The following is a 12,750-nucleotide window of genomic DNA, read 5'->3' as shown; positions in this document are numbered from 1 at the left end:
GTTACTTGGACAACTTCGTAAGTTTGCTTTTACTTGTGCACATAGCGCATTGAGCCTAGCCTACTATGTGTTGTAGCTCCCTTCATGTACTGTCTAATCCTGTGTGTGCGGTGTCTCTCTTCGTTACTGTGGTGTGTATGTTTGAATGAACCCGTGAGGAGCATGACTGTACAAGTGACCTATGACTGCACAGAATGCCGTCACTTTAACAACTGATGACGCCAACAATGGAGCATTCCATGTCTGAGAGGGGCTTCAGTAGTAAAGTCTCCCCTCACTCATTAAAAACAATGGTGTAATCTTAACTAACGTCATAGTGAAGATGAGGTCATCTTTAGTGGACACAGCTATGGTGTGTGTGTGTGTGTGTGTGTTTGTGTGTGTGTGTCTGCCACAGATGAAGCACGCCGTGACTCGGTTCATATGCCAAGTGTGTTTGCCAAGACAGCGTGTCAGTCAGACAGCCATGTGGAGAGAGCAGTGCCAGGCCGGACAGCTTGGATCAGATGGACACAGGACAGCAGTCTTCCCTGCAGACTGGTCATTAGAGAGGGTTTACCTTTGGGCTCCGGAGAAAAGCTTCATTTAGCTGAATTAAATGCAGCTAAAGGAGTCTTCCCTGTGTGACCCTCACATCATTAAAACCGATGCGTGTTTCTGCCTGCAGCTGATTGATGCACATCAGTTTCTTTCCCAGTAGTAAAAACATATTCTATTGCTTTGCTGCTGGACGCTCACTTGACACATATCATCTTCTAGATAAACTATTTTTCCCCATAGACAGGATGGACTCTTAGTGAGGCTCCCGTCTGGCCTTTAATACCACTTCTCCGCTCGCAGTCACTACGATGCAGACAAATGACATCAGCAGCAGCCTTTTCCAACTGGAGATGTGCCGTATCATCCATGCTCATACTCAATCCACAAGGCAAAGAGGTTAAGTGAGAGGACTTGCAAGAGATGGGATATTGTTTTTATATATTGTCGAAATTAAAACAGCACAACCTGAGATATCCTGACTTTTCGTTCCTCCTTCAGGTCAAACACTGGACTTCCATTGTTCATCCCTGCCTGTAAAATGTCCTCAAACTCTATCTTTATTGCACAGGTTGTATATTTCTGGTGAATGTTTAAAGTGTCATAACTCAAAATAACCCAGACGACATCACTACAGTTATCTCCATGATGAGGAAATTAACTTTTAAGTGACTTTTTATTAGTACAGCATCATAAAACGCACCAGCACTCTCATCATCACAATCATCCATATGCTCAGCAGCAAATGAGCCATGAAACAGAGTCAACACTGTCGTAGCCCCGAGGTTACTGTCATCCATATTGTACTGAACACAAAACATAAATAAAAAGGTCATTACAGAAAAATGAGTCGACCTGTCACATGAACCAATCACAGACCTTCCAACACGAGACAATGTAAGGTTGAAAACATTCAGCAGAAGGACCCCTAATAACAGCCATTAAGCAACACGACTTGGCTAAAGCACCGTCGAGTGGCCTTCAGCTTTGTATTTAGTTTTGTCTTTTGTACTGAGGACTCTTCAGTGGATGTGTGAGCTTTTGCCTTTTAAATGTCAAACGGAAGGGTTTGACAGTGTTTCACATTGGGCCCACAGACTCAGGCCTTCACCGAATATCATACTAACACATACAAATTAAGGTCTAAATGCTGCCAAACAAGTTCTGGAAAAATGAACACAAATATGTGCACAAAGTATTTGTAATATCTAATATCCCTTCTTTATTTAGATTAAAAATAAAAATAAAAAAACTTGCCCTCATGGTCAACCTAAAAACTACACAGATAAACCTGCCAAGCCTATATACTGGCCTATATTAAGTTTACTGCAGATACTTCATATCTGTGTATATGTTGGTCAATAACCAACAAAACACAGAAATGCTACACAAGGTCTTAGATCATTTAGAAACCACCACATACACCGCTGTTCCAAGTAACTATAATGCTCAAAAAATGCACTACCGGTTGAGCTGCACTTCACCTATTGGCTGATTAAAAAACTTTCAACAGCATGTGATGCTCTACATCACATCTAAAGGCAAAAACCGTCTCAGGTGATACAATCTCTTCTCACCTGTGGCCAAGAATTCCATCCATCCATTATCTATACACCTTAGTCCTCACTAGGGTCATGTGGGGCTGGAGTCTATCCCAGCTGACTTAGGGCGAAGGCAGGGGACACCCTGGACAGGTAACCAGTCTATCACAGGGCTACACTTAGAGACAGACAACCAAGCACACTCACATTCACACCTACAGACAATTTAGAATCACCAATTAACCTCAACATGGTTTTGGACTGTGTGGGAGGAAGCTGGAGAACCCGGAGAGAACCCACACTGCACGGGGAGAACATGCAGAAAGATCCCGGGTGTCCTCACCGGGATGTGAACCGGCGACCTTCTAGCTGCGAGGCAGCGATGATAACCAGCGAGCCACCTTGCAGCCCTGGCCAAGAATTCATGAGATATAATTGAAAGCTCCAGGAAAAAAAATGGCAAATGAACCTTGAGTTAGGAGACTTAGATCAAGAACAAACTTTGAAACTCAACATATTAATACTGACAGAAAATACAATCATATTTATACCCATTTTGCAGAGATAAGGTTTGACCTTGTTTTTATGGATCTTTAAAGTTTGACATATAAACTAATAAAACTAAACTGAGGTCACCCATGTCTCTTCCTATATTTAGTATCTTGAAACTGTTTTCAGTATTAGTCCAAGATCTCAGCTTGCTGGCCTGGAAAAGCCTGAATGCCACAATAAATGACTTTAGCTTCATACTGCATATTGTAGCCAAAGAAGATATGTGATAGTTAGTAGTAGTTAAGCTGCACTTATTCAAAAGGCCAAAACTCTTTCAAAGTCCAGGCATGGTAAATAGTTAAAGCCTGAAAAACAGAACTACAACAATTAACTGACAACTATTACATTAATCACCAACTACTTGAACACGCCATGGATTTATTTTAATAACTTTGGCATGAAGTCAAAATGCTCTGATTCCAGCTTCTTAGATCTGAATATTCTCTGGTTTCTTTATGCCTCTATGAAAGCAAACTGAGTATCTTTGGGTTATGGACAAAATAAGATATTTATCATCTTAGTTTTTGAGAAACACTGTTGTAAATTTTTCACTATTTTCTGAAACGGCTTTTCAGTTAATCTAGAAAATAACGAACAGATTAATTGACAGTGAAGTAACTACTAGTTTCAGCCCCGCTGATAAATCAGTGTATACCAGCGGAGCAGCGTTCTCCCAGCAGCCTCTCGCTGCCTCTGAGCTCCGCGCTCCTGTTGATTTCACAATAAGAGTCTTTTCCCTGAATAAACTCCTTTCAAGAGTCGCTGTTCACACAACTTTGTTTTTTGGTAATCAGTTGTGTGAATGAGTAGCAGGCTGTGTGTGAAATGCTTTTAACGCACACGCTCACGGGCAAGAAAAATCTGTCATGACAGTGAGTCAACTGTGACTAATTACAGGCCCTGCAGCTCCACGCCCTGCCTCCTCGCTGAGCTGCGAGTTTCTGCAGTCGAGAAATACAACAACATCGCAGGCGGCTGAGGAATCTTTGCCTGTGAGTCCCAGAAAACCTCTGAACGCCTTATTTACCTGACACGATTATGTTGTGGACCTTAGTGCCACGAGCTATGAGTGTATATCTAATGTCAATATTGTCCTTTGTGAGCCTGTAAGTTGTACTAGTCCAAAGGTTGTTGTGGCTAATAGCCTTTCAAGGCGAACAAAGAGGGGATTAGCGTCTGAATGTTTAAGGTATATGAAGGCCAGTATTGGTGCTAGAGATGTAAATAGCCTGTATTTTACCTTCATACCAAGAAACGACACCTTAAGCCCCTTTTCAACACGATGTATGTCTCACAGGGAGGTTACCTGTCCTGTTCAGTGATTTAAACCCAGTCCTAAGTGCATATTTGAGTAACTTTTCACCCCCTCTACAGGAATAATTACTGCACAACACCTGTGTTTTAGTGGCCTCTCTGCTTCCCCTGTAATTTTTATCCTGCCCAGTGTGACATCCTTGTAGTTTAAAGTGAGTCTTCCCACGTGAAGATCCTCTTTTTCCTCTCCTTCATTCTACCAGCTCAGCGTGAAGTTCATCTTTTGTGTAGAAACGAAGGAGGATGACAATGTTTTTGCCGATCTGACGGTAACACCATTACACGGGCCTGTTTGGTAGACAATACAAAGCGATCTCAGCTACTACTATTTCTTTTCAAGCTCTGTTTTTAGGCCACATTTTGTCACCATTAAAAGCATGCTAAATCAGCTATTAGCCCCTTCTGTTTGTATTATCGCTGGATGTCTCTGACACTGAAGGAAACTCTAAAATGTGATTATTCTCAGCCAAGTTCTGAAGTGCTTTTTTCCCCCCACAGATTTCCCAGAGGACATGCATTTGCTTTTTCTGTCAGTTTGTCTTGCAGAATGTCTATGTGTTTTACAAACCTTCTTTCATCGAGTTAAAAGTCCCATCCAGAGTGATGTGTTAAATTATTAAGGACAACTGGGAACATTTTCCATCTACCTCTGTAACGTTAATCCTGTCCGAATAGAGCTCTTTTTGAATTTTATTTTTGGCCATTTTTGTCTTTATGTAATTGCATAAGTGGAGACATGAAACAAAGACACGGGGGTAAGACATGCAAACATCAAAGTTTGTAGTTACAGCACATAAAGAATGCTGCACGCCCTCATGAGAAACTAAATTCTTCATTGAATCCATATGAATGTTGCTCCTTTATGTTAATTGGAAGTATGGTTTAGGTTACTGCCTTTAAAGGAATAATCAGGCATCTTGGAAAGTCTGGTCACATTTCTACTGTCTTTGTGGTGAGCTACGGTAGCTGGCTGCTGGTCTCGGCCTCTTATCTGGTTTAAGAAGGTAACGTGGTTCATAAGTGCGTTTCCCTATATGTGGAAGTAGTCCTGGGCTGCAAGGCGGCTCGCTGGTTCAAACCGTTGCCTCGCAGCTAGAAGGACACCGGTTCGCGTCCCGGTGAGGACACCCTGGATCTTTCTGTGTGGAGTCTCCATGTTCTCCCTGTGCAGCGTGGGTTCTCTCCAGGTTCTGGATTTGACTATGGAAACTAATAAGAAAAAAATCCTGAGCTGTAGGAATGCGGTATTTCATGATCTGTGATCACTTCTTTTCCAATTCATTTCTATGGGAGCCAGGGCGATTTGGAGCCAGCGGACGTAGTGATACTGCAGGTTTCATTCATTTTTCAGGGCCGGGTGCTACGTCCATCTTTTATACAGTCTATGGCAGAAACTGAGACATTCTGAAACTATGACGCAGACATCCATGCTCACGTTCTGATTGGGCCTCACAGTCACCATGTTCACTCCCTGATCTATCACACACATTTCGCAAGACCAGTCTCTGGAAGACAACAAAGACATCAGCCTTGACTACTAGCGATTAATTCAACATAGATAATGAATTTCTCTCATTGCCGACCTTGTTGTCTCTGCCAGCAGCTGTTGTGGTGTTCAGGAAATCGCTGGTCTCAGCTTTCATCATTGCTGTTGTTGTCTGCCGTTGTATTTGTTTACATTTGAACAACCAATCCCGTGCTTCGTGCAGCACACAGACATCCGCGTGGCCACTGGTTCATTCGTCACGGGACGGACACTTTCAGGGACGTTAGTATGCAAAGAGATCATTTCCCAAAGCTGTACGCTGAAAGGCTGGCGTTTGTAGTGGTTTAAATCACCAGTGTGGTTTTGAATCTGTGTTCTTACCTCTGAAACACAGGCTAAGGTTGAGATGTTAGAAAACCTTCATAGACTTGTGTTCTCAAAGTCTCATTATACAGGCTATCTAATGACAAGCAGTCAACATGGAGCAGACACCTCACTCAATCAACTGACAGAAATGTTATTTCATTTCTTAATTTTCTTAACTACATGTTATGAGTTTTTAGCATCTTCTTGTGAACTGTACACAGACATCCCTTTGCATACATTTCCTTACATATGTCAAATTCATTCTCCCCGTCACTTCACTAATCTCCAACTGGACTCCAGCCTCAGCACTCTGTATGTTACTCAATCAATTCTTTTTATTTTTTTTTTTTTTTTTATAGCGCAAGTGATATTTTCATTGACCCCACAGATGTCTAGGATCTGCCCAGAATGACAAAATGTTTTCCAGGAATGGAGCCAATTTTTAAATCCAGCATTTTCAAATGTTAGTTTCACTCTGAGCAAACATTTCATTATTCTGGGCAGAGAGGAGACATCTGTTGGCGCACAAAAACTGCTTTACGACCCACAGCTGAAGCAAAAATTTCACATTTTTGCATTTCTCCTAAATGGGACTCTATATCACAAATAATGTTCAGAGTTGTGAGGTCACAAACTGGGGTGTCCTAACTCCAGCAAGTTATGACTGACCAAAACCAGTCTCACTTTGGCTCTTTATATTTATAATAAAGAGCAAATCCAATGTGCCAACTACTGCTTACATCTAAGAAAACACATTAGTTTTATTCAATAACTGCCCTGCAGGCTCTTCTGTAGTATTTAACAGGTTCCACCTCCCTGTTTAGTCTTAAACACAGTGTCAGTGTATGGATGTGGTGCTGCCAGCGCAGTGTTTTACTGCCATGCCTCTATAGGAGGCACCAGAACATGACCCGGCACACAGAAACAGAGGGCATGTCGTCTCAATCCATCCAACTGAGCTGCCTTCACTCCGTCTCCCGCTTTAAAAAACACCCACTCTGTAATTACAAGCAGGGAGGACAAACGTCTTCTCACGCAGGCACAAACACATATAAAGGCTTTTTAAAAGGACTTTGTCTCCGCAGTTCCATTCAGGCTGCTAGACAAGTTCAAGATGTCTCCCGCTGCTCCCTCGCCCCCCTTTCTGTTCAGTTTAGGAAACAACAAACAATGCGGTTGCTATGGGCTCATCTGGCCGCCCAGAGACCGCATGTCAGCAGCAGTTTAGGCAGCCGACAGTCGCAGACAGTTCACTAAGACGGTTTGTGGGCCTGGTTGCTCCTCCTTTTCCAAACAAACAGGGAGATACTGCAATCATTACGCTCACTTCCTTCACAGGTTAGAGTAAGACCAAGACACTGCAAGAATATTTACAACATCCTGAGATGCTGCAACTCTTCCACTGATAATCGGACTCATCAATTTGCTTGAGGAGTTTTCTGCGATGCCTGAAGATCCTCAGTAAAATGCTCCAGCTTCACACGGGGAAGCTTTGGTCAAACTAAATATAAAACCGTATCTATGCTTACTTCTGCAACTGTTTTCCCTTTATTTCCTTTTAAAGACTAATTTTAAGAAGATCAAGGGAAAAAAACATATAAATTGAAATTCTATGGCTTATGTGCAACAGGTTACTGATGAACTGAATTTCTACTGCTACGGAGGCTTTGTTCTCAATAGGGGTTGAAAAGCGCTTTATTCTCTTTGTTGTATCGTTTGAACCCTAAACAGTTTTTGGGTGTTTTTTTGTTTTGCTCCTGTTTTCTCAGCTCTTGTTTTCTATCTGCTTTGTATATGTGCAGCCTAATGTTCACACAAAAAAAACATTTTGTCACATTACATCAGTCACAATTGAGCCACTCATGTGTTAAGAAGCTCAGAATTTTTGGTTTTTTATTCCATCTAGTTTACATTCCGCAAATTTTCAAATGAGACATAAAAAAAATTACAATATCAATTTTATATTTTCCTGTTTTTTCTGATGGAACTGCCACACATGATGTGCTACAGACTGTTTTAGAATTTTAAAATCTAATGATTCATTCTGTTTTAATAGTTTCTGGCTCTGAGAAATGGTGTAGGTTTAGCAATTTAACCTCTTAAGACCCAAGCTCTTGTTTGATATGCATTTTTTATTCAAAAAAATAAAAAGAGTAAAATAAATAGACAATAAAAATCTATATTAAAAAGATATATATGAAAATATTTTTAAATAAAAACAGATTTTTTAAAAATACAAAATAAAAATTAAAAATGAATCACAATAATAAAATAAAATAATAAAAAAATAATTACAATTTAAAACATTTCTTTTTTTTTTAAACTACTGTGGTAATATAACCCAAAATATGATGTTCAAGCGTGTGGATGCCAGGTCTTAAGAGGTTAAAGAAGACATGCCTTTCAAACATTGGGTTTCGGGATTCAGAGGTTTAACAGCTAGACTCATTGTTGATTCATCTGAACTTTCTCAAATGATCAATCACATGCTTGGTGTATAAAATCAAGACACTATGAGAAACACCTAATGCAGCATCCAAAAGCTGAAGACTTTCATCTATAGATCCTCATTTTTATACTCTGTGCTTGCACTATTCCTTTTATATGTGTATTTTTATCCTTGTGTTTGCACCATTTCTTATATGTACATTATTCTTTCTAGTGTGTGTGTATCTCTGTGTGTACAGCTGCTGACAACAGTGTGAATTTCTCCACTGTGAGATAAAGAAAGGCATATCTTATCTTAAATGTTTCATCTTGTCCAACCAGCTGTCCAAAAGTCAAAAATATTTTGATATAAATATTCCGAAACCAGACAATGTTTAGTGTTTGCATCCAAGAATTTACTGCAATTCTTGATCAATACACTCAATGGAAACATATCACTAAAAATGTCTCCTCTTCGTATTTTTTTCCTAGTCGAACCCATCAATGGCCCCTCACATACACAGGAACCCTGGATTTGTTGTGGGGGTTCAGTGCCTTGTTCAAGGGCACCTAGTGCAGATGAAGGGCACCATGGATGTAAATACTGGCTGGATCCCAGCAGGCCCCGTGTGAGTGCCAGCATTAAACCACTTAGCATTAACCTTCATCCTACACTCCAGCGAGTACCAAGTGGATTGCGTCGTTCAGACTCCTCTAAAACAAATCTGTGACTGTGGGCCATATAAATACAGATGACTCAACTGCTTTCGTCTGTCCTGCATTTCAGGATATGGAGGAGGACTAATAGTTTCAATGCTCCCTCCCAAGTAGCACTGAAACCATTATTTGATAGACTGATTAGCTGATTGAAAATAAATAAGACAGCAACCGCGACAGCCGATGAATCATTAAGTCATTTATCAGAAAAACGACAGCTTGTCAACAAATATGAGGATCAGTGCTGGTTTCCTCAGTTTTATCTCACTGTAAGTTTAATATTCTTCCCTGACAGAAGCAGGCAATTAAAAGGTTTTGTCTTCTAGAAAATTCTTATGGCCATTTCGACATTGGGCAGACTTAAAAAAAAGTGGTTAAAAAATCCTCAACAGAAGGATAAAGAAAATAATCTCTTCCAAGGCTGATTCTGAAACTGTAGTCAGGGATAAAGATTCATCATTTTAAGAGGAAAAATAATATCAGACTTGTAAAATCTGCCTGAACCTGAAAAGGCTGTAATAGGATTAAGATTATTGGCATCCAGGTAGAAAAAAACTTCAGTGTAAAAGTCGTCCAGTCTTGTGAAGAACAGTACAAACCCTCTGATACTCTGAGCAAATGCACTTTAACCTTTAAGTTGAAAGTGCATCAATAAAGTGAATTAAATGAGTTCTTTCTGAATGAACACTGAACAACAACACTTTGCTGGTGACGTGTGCTCCTGACTCACCAGTCTCTCCATCTCCTGCTCTCGAAGCCTCTCCTCTCTCTGTCGTCGGTGGTACTCCAGCAGCTCGTCCTCGTTGTCACTGATCTCTGTGATGCTGTTCTTCCTCTCCCTCATTCCAGGGTGGGGTCTCCCTGTGGACATCTTCCTGTGGGTCCTGGGGCTGGCTACAGGGGATGAGCCAGGCAGGGAGCCCAGACTGTAAGCAGGCGATAAGGAATTCCCAAAGCTCGCCTTCCGTACTCCTGCAGCACCACCACCACTGCCCTCCATCATCATGGAGGTGGGTGATGGACTGCGGGCTCGGATCCCTCTGCTGCACATCGGCTCCTCTGATGTGGATCCAGTCTTCCGACGAAGCCTGGGACTCTCTGGGACAAGCTTGCCCAGACCAGAGGGGCTGTCTGGAGTCCTCAATGTGGGGATTGTTCCAGGTAGTGCCCCTGGGAGAACTGGGACCCCTCTCCGAGTCATAGAGGGACTTAGAGGAGGGAGCTCTCGCATACTACTGCTCCCTCCACTGCCCCCGTTCAGCTCCATGTTCCTCCTGGCCATGCGAGGGCTTTCAGGGGGCTGCAGGGAACGTGGATGCTGCTGGAGGGGCGATCCTTGGATGATGTGGACGATGGGGTCCAGTGGAGGCTGGAAGGCTCTGGTGGGTTGGGAAAGTTGCCTAGAGGGGCTGGAAGTAAGAGAGCGATCAGCTAGACTGGTCTGCTCTCTAAAGGGGCTGGCAGGCCTTTCCTGGAGCACCGTGGTAGTCTTGGTCCTGGGACTGGAGGGCGAAGGTGATGGACAGGTAGGAAATTTGGGAGTGAGTCTGGGGCTACTTGGCACAACGTTTCTACTACTGAGAGACTCAGTGGAGGACAGAAGGGGGGTCTGTCGAGGGCTCTCAGACCCATCTTGGCCTAGTCCTCTGCGGCTTGGCTTGGGACTTGGAGGAGTGTCTGTTAAGACCTTCCTCGGCAGCCTGGGGCTTTCCTGAACCTTCTGGCCCACCCCACTGCTGCTAAAGTTAGGCAGTATGGTCCGTGGCTGGGGTACAGGCGGAGGCTGGGTGGTGAAGTTGTAGCTAGAGGAGCGTACAGGCACTGGCGGCAGAGAAGAACTCTGGTCCTGGGGTCCTCCACTAGGAGACGGGCTGGTAAAGCTCCCACTGCTCGCCGCTGAGGGGGAGGAGAGTGGGGAGAAAGGAGGGGATGTGTTCTCGTAGCTGGACCCCACAGACATGGCCCCTGGACTAGTAGGAGGCGACAGCAGATACCGGCCCCCTCCATTGACCATGGGTGACAGCGGAGAGTGGGTGATGGACTGGCCTCCGGGAGGCTTTTTTGCCTCTGAAGAAGAAGGCTGTGGGTCATCCATGACTAATGAGTCCATGATCTCCTGGAGATCCTTCTCAATGGAGCTGACGATGGCACTGTGCTCAGACTGGACTCTCTCTCCAGGAGCTGGGGGAGACTGGGCTGGACTGGCTTGGTGATTCCCATTGACCAAACTCTCTGTGTCTAAGCAGGGAGAAGACAGAGAAGAACAGTCATCAGGTACAGGTTCAAAATATAACATGTTCATGTATGACCGGACTCAGTCCAGACTGACATAAAAAGTCAGACAATGAGAGTATTTTTAGTGTAGCAGGTTGTCAGGCTGCATTCAGACTGAGATCAGGGATGCATCAACAATAACAGCCACCTCATTCACTGAAGAAACCAATGCAACATGGGGAGGTCAATAAATACATTGGTCCTGACAATGCAAATACACCAGTCAATCGCAGGAGCTAACTCACATTCTTAGCAACACACCTCCACAACAGTTTTTCTCAACAAAAAGAGCTGATTCACAGCTGTCTGTATCACTGCCACGAACTCTTAATACAACTACCTTTAATAACTCTGAGAGTGATATACTGCATTATGGGTGGATTACCTACTCTCTGCAATAAGGTCTAACACGAATCTGCTAGATGACCTCACCCTACCTGTATTCTCCTGAGCAACAGAGGTAGTAATGAGGGTGATAAAGCAGGCAGTAAAGTCTAGTGAAATTGCATTAGTTTGCCGGTGCCCGCTATTACCTTTAATGACTTTTTCATGGTTTTCCATAACTACTTTGGGGTGGTTTCATGACTGCACAGTGTTCTTTCCCTCCTGGTTAAGTTAGTGTTTCTGTGCAAAAAATAACTAAAGCATCCAGGCTCCCGTCATAGTCACACTGAATACCAACACTTCATGCACCGTGTCAGACAATTTAGAAAATGTGTTGCAAGAGTCCCTCAGCACCTAACAACTTTCCCTGTTATGTGACATGTTCAAAAGTAACATCGAATTTTCCACCCTAGTGTAGCAGACAGGTAAGCATGAGGGCAGAGGAAGGATTAGTGGTGAGGAAAGAGGGAAGGACACAGATGAGGAGATGAACAGATAGACAGACAGACAGCCCGGTGCTTTGGACAGGGATCAGGAGAAAATGTGCCTACATAACCCAATTACTGTGATGCCCGAAAGCAGCGTAGGACACAGGCCGGGTAATCTAATCTTAACCATCTCTCTCTAATGTCAGCATAGTAGATTATTACAACAGAAACGCACGGCCACGTGGGAGAGTCACCAGCGTGGCCTTGAGGCAGGGCTCAGCGCACAGATTGGGTTTTATTAATGTTAAATGAAATCTGTTTAAACTGACTCGTTGTCATTTTAAATGGAAACATGAGAATAATTGGGAGTTCAAACACTGAGAGGTGATAAAAGACAGCAGAGGAATAGAGCTGTCACGTCCAGCCAACAGCGGTGTAATGACGTTAGAAATCTTGAAACGACTGGGAGATGGAGCAAATGATAACACAAACAGACAAAACAACAGAAGAAAATAGAAAAGTCTATTGCATCTGCTTGTGAAGATGATGTTAGAGGGAGATGTCCCACTAGAAAAAAACTGCTTTAAAATATGGAAGATTCACAAATAATGCATTAGCTGTGCTTGTGCAGCTGAGATGGGAGCAGCTTTGCCTGCTCTCTTATAATAACACTGCCATACAATAGCCTGACAGCATGGCCACAATTACATCTGAATACATTTTC

The 12,750-nt window shown here is 42.9% G+C and overlaps 1 protein-coding gene across 6 annotated transcripts in view; it reads right to left on the bottom strand.

The window, feature by feature from the left end:
• phldb1b (pleckstrin homology-like domain, family B, member 1b) overlaps positions 1-12,750 on the bottom strand; it is a 104,816-nt gene that overhangs the window by 47,993 nt on the left and 44,073 nt on the right. For all 6 annotated transcript variants that reach the window (XM_008296894.1, XM_008296895.1, XM_008296898.1 and 3 more), the window contains one exon: positions 9,671-11,178. In XM_008296894.1, coding sequence (XP_008295116.1) covers positions 9,671-11,178 — 1,508 coding nt within the window. The remainder of the gene's footprint in view (positions 1-9,670; positions 11,179-12,750) is intronic.

Source organism: Stegastes partitus, unplaced genomic scaffold (assembly GCF_000690725.1).
Source record: "Stegastes partitus isolate 25-593 unplaced genomic scaffold, Stegastes_partitus-1.0.2 Scaffold1162, whole genome shotgun sequence".
Classification (NCBI taxonomy): Eukaryota; Metazoa; Chordata; class Actinopteri; family Pomacentridae; genus Stegastes; species Stegastes partitus.
The sequence above is the reverse complement of the archived record's forward strand: the minus strand, read 5'-3'. Positions and strand labels throughout refer to the sequence as shown.